The sequence below is a fragment of the Anopheles ziemanni genome, chromosome 3, assembly GCF_943734765.1.
Source record: "Anopheles ziemanni chromosome 3, idAnoZiCoDA_A2_x.2, whole genome shotgun sequence".
NCBI lineage: Eukaryota > Metazoa > Arthropoda > Insecta > Diptera > Culicidae > Anopheles > Anopheles ziemanni.
In genome coordinates, this window is record NC_080706.1 from 19,762,534 (window position 1) to 19,778,143 (window position 15,610).

At 44.8% G+C, this 15,610-nt stretch overlaps 2 protein-coding genes across 2 annotated transcripts; both read right to left on the reverse strand.

Annotated features, from left to right (window-relative positions):
• Window positions 1-1,435: 1,435 nt before the first annotated feature.
• Window positions 1,436-2,108, reverse strand: LOC131287019 (translocon-associated protein subunit delta). Its single transcript, XM_058316033.1, has 2 exons — window positions 1,819-2,108; window positions 1,436-1,750 (listed from the first exon to the last, which is right to left on the reverse strand). The coding sequence occupies exons 1-2, from the start codon at window positions 2,071-2,073 to the stop codon at window positions 1,490-1,492; spliced, it is 516 nt and encodes a 171-aa protein (XP_058172016.1). The 5' UTR covers window positions 2,074-2,108; the 3' UTR covers window positions 1,436-1,489.
• Window positions 2,109-3,040: 932 nt separating this feature from the next.
• On the reverse strand, window positions 3,041-7,306 carry LOC131287018 (uncharacterized). Its single transcript, XM_058316032.1, has 6 exons — window positions 7,166-7,306; window positions 5,410-5,616; window positions 4,778-5,320; window positions 4,178-4,705; window positions 3,255-4,113; window positions 3,041-3,180 (listed from the first exon to the last, which is right to left on the reverse strand). Exons 1-6 carry the CDS (start codon window positions 7,304-7,306, stop codon window positions 3,041-3,043), a joined length of 2,418 nt encoding a protein of 805 aa, XP_058172015.1.
• Between the last annotated feature and the right edge of the window lie 8,304 nt (window positions 7,307-15,610).

Genomic DNA, 15,610 nt, shown 5'->3' on the forward strand with positions numbered 1-15,610 from the left:
GGAAGCGGATGCAGCTTTCTACATCACCCGATGTACCTTTTACTATTTCGCATCCTGTACGACATGGCAACGACATCGTTAGACCACCGTTCAGAGAGTGATTCCGTTTTTCGAACTAGTTTTATCCATTTTCTAATGTTTACCCTTCTCTTCAGCTACCCTTTTTCTAATCTTAAAACCATGGTTGTATGGTGCCTCTTGTTGCTTTACGGTACTCTCCGCCAAATCGCTTGCGTGAATCGTAGCTAAACGATTGGCATGTATCGACGAAACTAGCATAATGTAGGCAGCGGTTCCAATGCTGGGAAAAGCTCCATGGCCGTTAGGGGAAGAACAATTCCTCACAGTAGAATCGAACACTAGGCGCCAAACGTTACTGAAACCACGATCATTTACTACGAGTTCAAACAGTTGTTCAAAAATTCGAACACCCATAATTATGTAGATAGATGAACGTTTTAACGGATACCGAAACCCCGATCCCTGACCATATAGAAAAATATACCTTCTTGCGGGAAAAAAACATACTGAAAGAATGTGACCTGGCGATGCGTACATACAAAATATTTGAAAACAAAACACTCGTAACATTATTTCATAAAAATAGTTGTTTTAAAAACGGATGTGGAACGGATGGTAGAAAACGATCCCAAACGTACGTACATTATCGCAGTTATCGAAAATTCTTAGTGTGTTAGTACAGGAAATTATTTATGAATTCAATGGCATGGTAATGGCATAGCTTTTTGGGATATTTAAAGGAAATATGTCCAACACAAAAAACCCGATACTCAAAACTCTGGATGAGAAGCTCGAGCTCGAACTCTTCAAGAAAAGTAAACGCGACATGTGCACAGCTGCGTATGGAATTATGAAAAACAGTAAAGTAGCAGGAAAAAGGGACAAATTAAAGATTCAAACGCGAAATAACGGAAATACATTACGAGCCGGGACAATGGTGGCATGTTGCACTATTTCGCTGTTACGGAATAAAATAAAGACTAAATGATAACAATACACTTACCAATGGGGATTTGCTGTACACTCCTTTTCTTGTGTTCACTTTCTCGCGGGTCATTCTTCTCGTTCACTACTTCTTCGCGGGGTGATATTCGAAAGGAAAGAAAAAAATCCTAAAACCACTAGGTAAGGCGGCAAAATATGTCGCATCGGTCACCGGAACGGAGGCTTCTCTTTTATTCCATGTAATCTATTTCAGTCTCAGAGGAACGAAAGCACGGGAGCACCTTTCTTGTTCCACTTTATTCCGGAAGATGGTTAGTTTGCTCTTTTGCTTCCGGACGTTGGGCGTGATGTTATTCCCGAAAGGATGGATTCTTTGTAACTTCTGAAGCTAACAAAATCGGTCACATAAATAACAGTGACACAATAGCACATACACCTCCGATGAGTGTCGTTGATGAGATGAATGGTCAATCGAAAAACAAATTAGTTAATTAACGGGAAATTATGGGTAGATGGGTGACGTTTACGCAACCAGCTTTGACCGCGTGGTGAATGCAACGTAGGCAACGAAACCGACCAGACCGGTGGCCAGGATTTCCGAGTTGATCCAAGGACCCTTGTACGCACCGGAGAAGTGAACCGAAACGGTCGTGAGGGGCTTCACCGAATGAACGTCCTCGCCGGCCCGCTGCGCCTTACGCACCGCGGCGAACGATTCCTCGTCGAACAGGCGGATCGTGTACGTTCCGCTGCCGGCCTTCTTGATCTCCTCATTCCAGCTGACCTGAAGGTGACAAACCACGTATGTATGTTATTAGAATACCTCTTTTCCTCGGCAGAAAGTGCACTTACCTGGTACTTGTTTTCACCGAGACGCACAACCGGTGCCAACTTGCCGAGGACCTCGGCGAACAGGGGCAGCTTCTCAGCACCAGCGTTCGAGCACTTCAGTGTGAACTCCGTCACGAAACCGATCTGGCTCACAATCGTGGCATCCGACGTGGAATAGAAATTTGTTTGAACCTGGGGATTCGTGCAGGAGGTTGCCGTGGCAAAGCCCAACACAGAGCAGGACAGCGCAATCGTAGCTAGCACAAACTTGAACATTTTGTTGGTTGGTTGGTTGCTTAATGCACAAACTAGCGTTACTCGTAGGTAAGAGGATGGCGATTTGTTGATCGCAATGCGAAAACACGGTGGCGTACTGTACCGGGGACTGAATTTGACTGCGAATATTGACTTGTTGGATCTTTGACATTCCAACGTGGATGTTCACGACAGCAAGGTTACTAGAGTGAAGCAGTACTTGCTGCATAAGGTTAGTACAATGAATTGACAGACAAATAAAGTGCCATTTTAAAATCTTGATTTCGAAACAATCGTTGATAGCAAAATGTTCAATTCATAGGAGGACCCAAAATGGGTCTTCGGAATCTTTTTGAGGCCATTTATTGACGACGCCTTTCGTATGAATATTCATATAAATTTACTTTATTGTACGATTCACCTCTTGTCAGTGTCTCCCATAAAGTCAATAAATTCTGATGGATAGTAGCGTTTTCCTTTTTATTTGTCATTATTCTTTAAACAACTGGGTATCGAAATCATAATAACACAAAACCAACACCTCTTCTTCATTATACTTGTTATGCATACATATTCTGCTTGTTCAATATTCAAAGAAAAGAGCTGTTAAAAATATTATCACATATCTTTGGGCGGATTTCATGGTGTGAACTTATATTGGGAAACACTGTACTTCACTGCGATTTAACGGCTGCGTTCGTTCGTACGCAGCCGTTGGCTGCACACAGCTTAGAGGTTGCTATAACAATGTCAAGGTTGATAAATACTTATTCGAATCCGTTCGTTTCTAGTTTTGAATGGTTTTAAATGCTTTTCCAATCGAAATATGGTAAATCATGCCCATTCAACTTACACTTGTGTAGCAATTCAATTTTAACAGCTCTTTGGTTTGATTTTCATTGGTGTTCCAGCGTAACTCTTCGCCATGGGACATGTATTGTTAACTGATTATTAACTGGTTTCGTATTTAAATTCCTCCGGATCATTTCTAGTACACATCCATTCCGGCGCAAAGACAGAGACAATTAAGATTGACCGCCCGTCTATCACGGGCACGCAACTCAAGCCAGCGTTTCTGATTCGGAACAAACATCTCCGGGGGCAGTGGTGCTTTCTCGTCGGCAGTTTCTGAAACGATATGATCATTTGTTACTTGATTTGTTACTTGAACTTGATTTGTTACTTTGAACAGGTTTTCCTACCATCGCTCTTTTTGCCCGCTTTCGATGGACTTGGCAAAATGGATATGGTTTCCTCGGGTTTGCGCAGCAACAGTTTGCCCACCCCTTCGCACATCCGCAGCACCTCGTGGTGGCTCAGCGTATCCCGTAACCGTTCGTCCAGCGCCTCGCACGCATTGATCCACTCGGCAACGCCATCAAAGTCCTTCAGCAGATTCAATGCCCCGGCACTGCTGAACTTGGTCTTCTTCATGTAGATGTGATCCAACCACGCCTCGCAGATGATCTTGAGCGTTAGCTTCAGTATTTCGATATCCTTCGTCGCCTGGATGACCGGCAGATAGATCTGGTTGAAAAAGTACGAGACATACTCGTTGGCACGCTCCTGCAGGGCCTCCGTCTGCCAGTGCTTAAAGTACGGGAAGCAGAGCGTCAGCGAGGCCAAACTCGTCGTGCGGCAGACCGCCGCCAGCACGTCGATGCATTCGGTGCAGGTTGCTTTTAGTTTGATAATATTTTCCTTGATCTCCGATACCAGTTTCGCCCGGAGTGCTACGCAAACCTGAACCTGCACCTCGAGCGGATCGTCCGCCGATAGCTCCGGCACGCGGATGTACTGCAGCTGCTCCAGGCACAGCCCGATGTCGCTGTGGACCACCTTGAAGAACATCATCATGTTCCAGTCGGTGCACAGTGATCGGGCCTTGTTCGCCGCCCAGATACGCATCGAGTGAATGGAATGATCGAGCCTATGCAGGACCGGAATCTGTTCGACAAGCGGTAGCTCGTTGGCGATCGTACCGATGTCACAGGTGTTTGAGAGCTGCACCAGCTGGTAAAGAAGCTCGCTCCAAACTTTGCCGCAAATTGTTCCTTCAACCTGAAATGGCATAACGTAGGTATCATTAAGATCGGTAGAATGTAATACCATTGTTTGGACATACATTTACGCTCTTTCCGCAAAACTCACTCTCCTCAAACGGAAAGTCTACCGGCAGGCTCGAAGAGACCACCGCCAACCGGAACTGCTTGTCCCAGATCGTGCTCGTCACGTGTACGGTCAGCGTTTCACCCAGTCCCTTCAGTGTCGAAAGAATCGGTTCTGGTGCTTCGTCCGGCAGCAGCAACGATAACCACTCGCGCAAATACTTTGCACAGGCCGCCGGACGGCAGGCCAACGGAGACGAGCTCCACCACAGCACCACGTGCTCCAGCGTACCACCGATCTGCGTCCAAAGGCCTCGACTTCCCCGGTTCACCCACTTGAGCAGTTCCGATTTCGTGAGCTCCCGATCGAACGCCGACGGGCAGAACTTGATCACCTTCATTATGACGTTTGCGACGAAAATCTCCTCGTCGGCGATCAGATTTTCCAGCAGATCCATCCCGTCCGGTTCGTTCACGAGATAGTTGATGGAGTTGTACGCCACCGCTTCGGCGGCCATCTCGTCGAAGAAGTTTATAGCGGGATCCTAGCGAACCAAAGAAGGGAAAAACATTTGTTTTTAAACCGAATCTCGACGAACACCATCCCACAACCTTACATTGTGCTCCGATGCATCCGGTTCGCGAGCTTCCGGCCTAATGATTGGCGTAACGACCACCTGCCTTCCCGGCGTCATCTTTGGACGCGCGTGAATATCACCACTCGAGATCATGTTCACGCTCGCCTTCCGCCGCACGTTCATCTCCTCCTGGATCGGATCGATGTGCTTTCCCCCTTCAGGACCCTGCAGGTTGGTCGTTAGCGCTCGTAGGATCTCCACGCTCGATGTGTCGGAAACGTTGTCCTCGTGCGCCACCGTCAGCGCACCCTTGCAGGTGGTCAGCAGACAGTTGATCAGCGTACTGCAGCACTCTTCCGCCCGCTGCTTGGTGATGATCTGCAGGATCATCCCGATGTCGATCTTTTTCGGCGCCGACATGAGCGACGGGAACGAGTTGCTGCAGATCTGAGCGTTGGTCTGCGTGCGCGCTTGCGTTGTTTTCTGCGCCAGGATGACACTCTCGTTGTGAAGCGTGCAGAGCAGCAGGGCCCCGTCGACGACAACCTCCGAGCTGAAGGTGGCAGCAAGCATGAGCTTTATCTGCGGGCAATCACAAACACAAGAAACATCCATCATAACGTCTCCCCGTTGGAGAACAACTCCTCCGACCGAGCCCTCCCTTTACCCACCATTTTGTTAATGATGAAAATCAGCTGAAAGTTGCGCTTCCGCAGGTTCTGCCGTATCAGGTGGGCCTTCCGGTTGAGCAGGATCTTGAAAAAACTACGCTCCACGTTCTTGTCCGCCGACGAGGCCGACATCCGAATGAGGCGCGTCTGGACGTGGGCCGACCGTTCGAAGCATTCGCGACTTTGTTGTAGCAACCGTTCGAATTCCTGTTCGACAGCAACGAGGGGATGTGCGGGTGATTAGGTGTGCGGGTCCGGAACATATACATTTGAATGAAATTCGCAAGGACGCGATGGATTCGACCGGCCGTGCTCCTAGACGAGCAAGTATGCTACACCACGTGGCGCTAGCTTTAATCCTTAAGAGGTAACGGATGTGACCGAACCTTTTCGTTCCGGAGTTCGCGTTCCGTGCTGGACGGATTTTGCGCACCGAAACATTGTGGGCTTGGCTTGGTGGAGGAAACACTGAGTGGCACTTCCCCACCGGCGGCGGTGGTGGTGGTGTTGGTGTGCATGCCCTTCGATCACGAACAGCCTGTTTAGCTGTATTTCATTGAACTTCGAAAATTGAGACATTCGAGGACGAGCATTCGTCGAAGTTCGTCTTTTTTTTTCTATCATTCCAGTGAAAGCTATCACTCATACCCGAGCACCAAAGTGAACATCTCCGGTGATCGATACGGCAAATAACATCTATTTAATTCAATATGCTTTCCCTGCGGACTAGCCTTTGTTCCAACTTACTTGCCAGCCAGCAGTATTCGCGGCATTGGGTCAAGGATGTTTGGAGCGGAAACTTTCACCCGGTTCGGTTGTGGAGCTCGCTTTCCGCAAGGTATGATCAAACCGAGCCGCATTTGCTTTCTACCCAGGCCATTCCAGGGAGTCACTTCCATGTGGAATGTCAATCGCAATTAGGTCAAATATGTGTAGAGCAATTTAGTCAGCAAATTGGAATAGTTTTGTTGAATGCCTTTTGTTTCGAAATGTATGGGAAAGGCACGCCAGAACTCGACCATGTTTATGGCGATCCTTGAATGTTAATGGGGCATGCTTTACATGAAAAGAATTCTTTAAGAATGGAGCTATTGATCTAATATAATCTAAGGCTTTTAAAGCAGGTAAAACTATACTGGTTCAGATTTTAAACGTAACGCAAATATATAAAAGTATTAAAGATTTTTTTCAATTGGTGCAAACCTGACAATCAACACTAGTCAAATAATGCGCAATGTGATTTATCCTCCTTCCTTGACTCGGAATTACCTAACCACAAATCAAAGGATATGGAGTTCTTCACCCCAGCAAACCGAAATCCATTCCTTTGAAACCAAGAAAGCGCGCCGCGTGTATCAACGAAAGAACATTTGTCCATTTAATGGCCGTTTGTTTGGTGGTTTGTTTTTCATTCTCACATTACCGAACACGCGAGCGCGCGAATGACTTGCTTTAGGTCCTTTGTCCTTTTCTCGAACGGAACAGCCATTCTCGCCTTCGCACCGCCTGCGCCATCGTCACCCTTTAATAACTCAATATCAAGGCTTCGGGATCGGAGTTCGCAAAGAAGCACCCTTCGACGACGTTCAATGTCGTGTCCCGCCGATTTACGGTCGAGGATGGCGTAACCCTGGCACCCCCGACCCCAACACTTTCCGGTGGTGTACTTGGGCGATTGGGTATAATTCGCACCGAAATCGATGATCGGGCTCTCCGCAACGGTTTGGAAGTTGGGCAAAGCACTACTACTACTTACGTAGTAATCCGGCAGGTCGATGTTGATATCCGTGGCGAACTTTTTGCCCAGTATCCGCAGTTCGCGCTCGAGCTGGCGCGATTGCTCGAACAGCTTGATCACCTCCTGGTGCTGCTTGGGAAGCCACTTCGATGTGTTCATTTCGCGGTGTTGGTCAATTCACTGCACAACGAACGCTGACGACCGCAAAGGTTCGCTAATAGGCATGGCCCCCCCACAAAATGTTGGGTAATCCGAGTGGCCAACTTGGAACACTTGGGTGGTTCAGCACACAAAGCACATTCGGTTGCGGACACCAGTACTGCTGCGGAAAAGTTACGAAATTAGGTCATCATTTAGCGATGATGCACACGCGATCCGAGACCACACCGACTCACTCGTACTCGCCTTACCGGGACACACGGGAAGCGAAGATGTCCATGGTTATATCCGACCGCTGGAAGTGCTTGAGACGGTGCTACGGTGCTACCGTATGCGCCAACATTCGACCGGGAACTGAAACCGAAAGTAGGATTCGCCGTTGCCAACCCTCGCCGACCGTGATATTGGCAACCTTGAATTTCCGATCCAATACTCACCTATGTTCGGCGGAATTCAGCGATACCAACAACTGCTTTTCCTTCCTAGAGGTGGTGTGTTTCTTGGTACCCTTTATCGATTAAGCACCGCGAGGAGAAATCCCTCTGAACGGGCGTTTCCGATTGAACCCGAACCCGGGTGTCCGAAGGAACCGCGCTGCAATCTTGAAGCCCCCGCAAAAGTCAAGTTTACTCCACGTGCCCAAAAGGCAGCTCCGCCACTGCAGCACGAAGGTGGTGGTGGTGCTGGTTGATTGCTCGTTCCGTATCCGGTTGCCATAGTTTCCCGAGGATGCGCCCACCTGATCCGACGATGGATCGAGCCGAAGCCGACTCTACGCCGGAGTCCGTTTGCGTTTACACACGGTGGCTCAAACCATTTGCCAGCGCGATGCATTTTCTCAACTCTTCAAATAATGATCAAAGCAGCCGTCGAAAATGAAAGTACATTCGACACAGTGTTCTTTGTTCTGGTTTACATTTTAATAACTTATCGATCAATTTTACACAGAGTCGGGGTTTTTTTAGTTTTCCTCTTTTGTTATCATCGCTCCCGTTTACGGTTACAGTTTTCTTCCTTTTTCACGGATGTATTTCCTTTTTTTTAATTTCTAACGTCTACATCCACGTCCACGTGTAGCTTTTGCTGGCTCAAAATCATTTTACTTTCATTTTTTCCTGTTACTCCATTCCTACACTCCACCACTTGTCATGTACATCTAGTTATTGTTTAAGTATAAAGAGAGGATTTCTTGTTGGTACATTTTGTCGGGTATGTTATAAATAGGGTTGAACAACTAAACAAACAATGTGCAAATAAAAATAATAGAAAACAAACAAACAAAATTTATAATAAAATTAATAATTTAAAATAATAAAAAACTCAATCCTAGCGCAGGTGCGGTCTTCTTATGGGGCCCGCACCCGTTGCCTGATGTGATCATTTCTCTGGTATCCTTTCCGAACGCTTCTACGCTTCTGCTACTACTGCACTATGGCCACACACACACACACAAACAAACACATGACAGAGGTCGTTCCGTTATTCAGTGCTCCTTCCATCGTTAGTTTCAATCGGAAAACACTTTGAAATCTACAGATAAATTAGTTTCGCAAAAAATAATGTACTCCTTTCACCACCCAAATGGTGGTTTCGAGTGCAGGATCTTCACCGGAGAGATCCTTGAACTTGCGAATTGCTTCTTAAACTAGCTAAAAAGACCATTCCATCGCATTTTCTTTTGTTCTTTATCACCCTCGTCGCGTGGTTCTTTTGTGTCGGTACTTCGGTTCAGTTCATTCCTTCTAGTACACCTATGTGTTACACAAATCTAATATATCCTACATTTGGAGGATATCTTCCAAACAATTCCATTGTTTCGGCCAACTTCTTTTAAAAAGGTGTATAGCTCCATCCTGCCAAATACATGTGTTCCCTAAATCACTTCCGAGTTCTGACCATTTTCTATTCCATGCAGCATATCAATTAATTTGTTTCGAATCAATTTTAGGATTTTGTGGTGTTATATGTAGCAGCAGTCATTTCTAGCACTTATTATTTTGTGTAGCTCCCTCATTCGTTTCTTTTTGCAACGTATTTATGAGATGACATCAAGAACAAGACGCCAATTATTTTCCCCACAGACAGATGAAAGAAAACATATTTCAAAAATTTCCGAAATATATGCCACCCGTTGGACTAATAACAATGATTTTTCCTATGAAGCTCACACCAGTATGAACATAATTTGTTAAAGTAAGCTCTTCATACGAAAAGGATAACCTCTGGTCAACGGCCGGCTCTCGCGAGAGCGCTTCAGAGCTGCAGGAAGGCATCAGGTTAGTGTGCATCAAACATAACATAACATGGTCGCTCGTCAGGACAACTACTAATTGTCGTAGGGTTTTTGGCTCGCAACGAACTCGAGGGAAATTGCCACCATTTCCGCGTGCGCTTCAGCCACAGTCAAAAGTAGAACGATATGAAACACATTCGAATATCTAAACACGCATCAAACATTTACAACCGATGTATGGAGAATACTTTGCTTAAACCGGAACTTGGCTTACTTTCGCATATGCATGGCGGCAGGATTATGAAATATCGTGTTTGTGTGTTTTTCTTTCGACTGGCAGCGCATGCACACAGTTTAGATGAGTGTAAAGTTTAGCTTAGTAATTTAGCACTGATATAACTGGACTAGATAAGACTTACACAAGTAAACTATAACCTAGATATGCGCATGAAGATTTCCATTTTGTTTTGTTTGCTTTTGCTTTTCCCGTCGCGGGAGTTTATACCAAAGTTCACATTTATGTATTACACCACCATGGGGAGCTTTCTAGCCGTTTGATTCATCTTTCTTTTCCGTTTCGTTCGTGTAACCTTATTTACAGACAGTTCCTCTTACCTACTATGACATCGAGAGTACTTTTTCTACCCTTAATCTTACAAAATCTACTTTGATTCCCTAAAACGTTATCATATTGTTGTTTCGGTATGGTTTTCTTTTTTTTTGTTTTGTTTCGGTTTATTCATTTCCGTTACGTTTTTGTTCATATTTGCTCTCAGTCACATTCCTCTATAATTATGAATCGCACAAACGATCGTTACAGTACTGTGGTTGTTTGTTTCGGTTATCATGTCTATGGTAAGTTATCTGCGAATGGGTCATGCTGAAGGATTAGCAAACCGTTGGTGTGAGTTTGTAGAAGAAAAAAATCACCTACTTACACCAATCCATCTCCACCCATTACAGAGTGTACGGTTCTATTATTATTCTCGTTTGCTCAATTTATCAAGTCGTCCCTTCCGTAGGGATGTCAGTTTCAGCGTTGATTATAAAACTAATCCTTCTACAAGATGGCCACTGGGTACACAGTCTCTACCACTGCAACTGCTAAGTCCTTCTACAGAGCACGATCCACTAACATACGCCAGCCATACGGGGTATAAAGATGCTCGTCACGAATTGAATAACGATGTGAGGGGGGAGGAGAGGAGGGGCTGGGGATGATAAGGGGACGGGATCGTATCGGGTCGCGCACCTAGCGTCTATCGGCGCTTCTTCTTGTTGCGTCGCTTGCGTAAGTACCGTTCGCGCCAGCTTATCCTGAGGCTGATCTTTTCACTGTCGCTCTCGTCACTGTCGTCGCCATTTTTCCTAAGAGGACAATTCAAACACAATCATCTTTAATGTCCGCTCGGGCTGGGCACGAAGGGAAGTGAAATACGGAAACGGAACAACGGTACAGAGGGGGGGTGGGGGGAAAGCCTCTCCCCACGGGACAACACACACGTACACACGAATGCAATGTATCAGGGTCCGGCGATCTACTACACAGTAGTAGCAAGGGAAAATCGGGAGTTCAACAATTGGAATTCTTATTCTTCGTTTCTCGTCAACTTCACCAAACGAGAAATCAAATCCTAAACCATTTCTTTGCTCTTCATCTCTCTCGTTCTGAGTTGAAACTGAATAAAGCTATACATTTTTTTGTGTGTGTTATAGTACAGATGTCGATTGCGTTGATGGCGATGATGATCGGCGTACGGTTTATGTTTGATGATGCAGATGGTCAGGATGAGCCGACGCGATGGCATTTACCTCAGCATTGTAACCTGGAGGCGATGGAGTTGGCAATGTAAGTTCATGAGAAGCACGTGTATGAATAAGCATACGCTAGACGAAGATCGACGCTGGTGTGATCGCTTCGCTTTGTGAACGAGTCGGCGGACGGACTTCAACGCTAAGACACAATCTGATATCCGAATATCTGCTAACTTTCCTGCACATGAAGTATATATATTGTTAGGGAATTTGCATACGCGGTTATGCCTACCGACGAAACTGCTTACTGCAACGCAATTGGGGCATGAAAACAATAACTCATTCAACGTGTCCCTTTTCCGGTCACCCACGTCACATCATCTTTGAACTGGCATTTAATAGGCTACAGTAATCATAACGAAACAAACATTTTGGCACCATAATAAAGCTTATAAGAAAAAATCTAAAATCTACCGTGCTTGCGCTGGTTCTATACCTCTTGCAGGAGAACATTCGGCACATTTGCACAACGAAGAACGAATCTATCGTCCAGCGCGAACAACGAGGAACCGTTATTGGGCCCATCGTTAAAATCAACACACCTAATTGACCTAACAACTAACTGCAAAAAGATAAGACCATTGAACGGATATACCACCCTATCTCATGATAGTAGTATTTCTGCTACCCAGCACTGTTGGGCATTATAAATAAGGTCCCGTTATATATAAAGAGTGCTAGAAAAAAATCCTAGAATGCGTTTACAGGTTTAGTCTAACATCTGCTTTCCGTTCTAGCTCCCCTCCCATCTCAAATATGGCTTTGTGACGAATCCTGTCCTTGTTCTTTTTGTCGTAAGCTATAAAATCCTAACATTCTTGGCCGGATGGTAAGCTATTTGCCTACACAAGTTCTTCGGGTCCTAGCGCGTGGAAGTGGTAGTGTTTGTGCATGCCCGCTCGGTACGCTCGCTGCTCGTGATACCTACAAGAAAAGATGAGCCAAAGGTACAAGAATGATGGTGACAGTTCACGGCGAATGGCTGTGAGAGATGGAGATTTTTTTGTTTTTTGAAATTTAAAAAAACGCTTGCAACGAGCGTAAGCAAACCACGCACAGACATAGGAGGAGGGCGGCATGTGCCATGGATATCCTGCCAGATGTCGCTAAATGTTACGCACAATCCGTACAACAATCAATCGATATTACTGCAGCAGTGCGAGCTAATGGTAACTGGTCCAAAGGTGCCTCATACAAAATAACAAAGCTAGGAAGTGGTTTTATGACTTCCAGCGACAACTACTAGCAGGCTGATGGGGTTTGTTTCTGGTTTTAAGTTGTCACAATGATTACTTCATTTGCTCGCTTCTGCTACTGGCTATTTGTTAAAACAAGCATTAGGAGTGTCACTGATGTACATTCACTTATATCCGATACACATCGACTTTCAGTTAAAGCGCCTCTGAGTAGTATTCGAGTAGTAGTGGCCGAGTTTGGCGTGCCTGAAGTTGTTGGCAATGGCTGCTAGTAGCAAACTATCGCTGTAGCAACCGTATTGGCAACGAAGGTAGTGGTAGGTGGTAGTAGTGGTAGTAGTAGCAGAAGTAGCATTACCGCATTGGCAATTTCTAGCAACTAGCTGTGGTTATGCTAATCGAGTTGTTGTTTCCCCTCTTGGTAGCAGCAATGGTAGCATTGAGTGTTCTGTGTTGTATCCTATCACCTCCAATCTGTTCTTTCTCTCCCCCTCCTTAGCGCACCAAATGTGGGTCTGTATGTGTGTATGTGTGTTTCCAAAGGATTCAGTTCTGTGGTTTCCAACAGCTCGCTTGCATTTCACTCCTGGTCCGTCCTGGTTTTCTTCGTGCCCGTTCATTGATGCGCCCCGGGAGCTCCGTGCGTAAGTATAGTTCAAATTAGTGACGCCGTTGACGTTGACGATTTGTGTGAACGATGGTGCACTTGGCTGCCGGCGAGCCTAGAGTCGATCCAACTGCTCCTGGATGGCCCGTTCGGCCCGTTCGAAGTCCTCTTCCGACTCGATCTTCACCGATTCTCACCACTCGTTCAGTATACAATCATCCAGCTGTGACTCGAGTATGTCAATGTTTGGCTCGTAATCATCATCCTCATCATAAGAACTGTTTGCAGTTGATCGATGCCGATGGTCGATCGGGAGGCGGCGTGAGGAAGGTGGTAGTAGTTGTTTCAGTTCATGTTGGTGTGCATTTACGGTGTGCGGTTACATATGCGTGGCACATAGTTTTCGTTTTAGAGGGCGTTAGATAATGGACGCGGCAATGTTTGTCATGTGATTTTTCCATTTTGGTTTTTTATCAAAGGATGCACCATCGATACATACACACACACACATAGCACGATACACCGAACGAGTCCAATAGAATGCGATTTTTACGGTTTAGAGGAAGATGTATATAAGGAGAGAGAGAGAGAGAGAGAGAGAAAGAAAAGAAAAAAGAGATGATATTAATTAGTACATCAACAGCAGCGCGGTGTAGATTTAGGCTAATGGCAGATTAGGGGATTTTATCACGTGTAAGGATAGCGATTCCAACAGTTCCTTCTATCACTTTGGCAATCATTGTTGTGACTAAAGTTATAAAAGCATTAATCTGTTGCTCAATTCAGGATGTGCAAGATAGAAAGCAGTCTGCAAACGAATTTATACGCTATGGAATGCGGTAAGTTGATGATGTTCGGAAAAGCGCATTTATTAGGATTACGATTTCAAACGCAAAAGTAATAATTAATTTCAGAACAAACATAGTCAAAGCATAGTGCGAATTTGTAAGTAAAGCTTTGCTGCCAAAAAAACGATAGTTTTGCAAATAATGGAACGACAATTTTGCGAATAACATGTGAACAAATAAACTCCAGCTGGCTGGGAATAATCACAGAAAACAAATTGATATCTAAGTAGAAAACATAAAGCTGTACCATTGTTTACATTTTCACACTGGACAGGAAAAGTATAATTTACATAGGACATAACACAATAAATTAATACATATTTAAATACACAATGTGCAAGGAATATGCGGTAATTACTCAAAATTACAAACAGTATATATGAAACAACTAAATATTACAAAAAAAAAGATTAAACAATAAAAAAAAGGAAAAAACTATAATAAATTGCCACGGTGAGCTACAGAACGTAAAAGGAGGAAGGCTTATCAACCTTTTAGTATTGCATGATATAACCTCATATTTTACATACGTAACACGGTAGGAATACTACAATTTTCCATGTATCCGGCCGCCTCGAAGCAAGAGGGAGAGAATTTTGACACAGCACACACACAAACACACACGCACACACACGCACACACACACACACGAGTGCACATCTTACATCTTATAAAAGCCAATATCGTAAATCGAATTAATTTGTTAACAACAAGACCTTCATTTATTGTTCAGTTTGACCCAATACTAAAGTTTGTAACTATATACAGAATTCAAAAATGAATGCTAAACTAGTTGAAGAAATATTCTCACCAATTGTGTTTCACTTAAAAGATATGTTAAGGAAAATTAAAAATTGCAAAACCCCAAAATAGTAAAACGGTCAGATACACACTCTACATGTACAGTATTATGAATTTCCGAATATCACCAAAGTCAAGGGCCAATATTGAACAAACGTGAGGAAAGACTGAGACACATAGACAGGAAAATAGACTGACATAAAGAGTTTGTACAAAAATGTGTAGAGGAGCAAAAACAGACAAACAGCGACCGACACAGAGATAGAAAATTGGTAGAGATAAAATAGAAAGAAAGATACGAATTACACGACAGGGTGGACCGGGTTTTACGGGGCCCCAAAATAACGATTTGAGCCCCGACAAAAATCGTCCTGATACAGGAAGCACACCAACTGACAGGAAGAACCACTGTCGGCAAGCACTGCCAAGCTGCCGATGATCGGAGGTCGTCTAGTACAGAAAACATTTATTTCGCTTTAGCGTTTAGCATTTTTCTACGTAAAATTTTCAGCTCTCGCCGGCCAGTGGCATTCTAAAACTCCTTGCAGTAGCTGTCGATCCCACGCACGACGCATTCGAAAGCGCACAGACACGCAAACAGAGAGAAGTAGGGTGAAAGGCCAGATAGTAGTAGATAGATCAGACGAACAGAGAACAGTCAGAGAGCGGGAAAACGTAACAGATTGTGATAGAATACGAAAAAGAATGCATGATGTACCAAACAAGAGCAATGTACAGGGTAAACCAGGTGGTCTATCTGCGAAAAACACTAGATAAAAACAGAAACCTAACCGAAGGTACAAC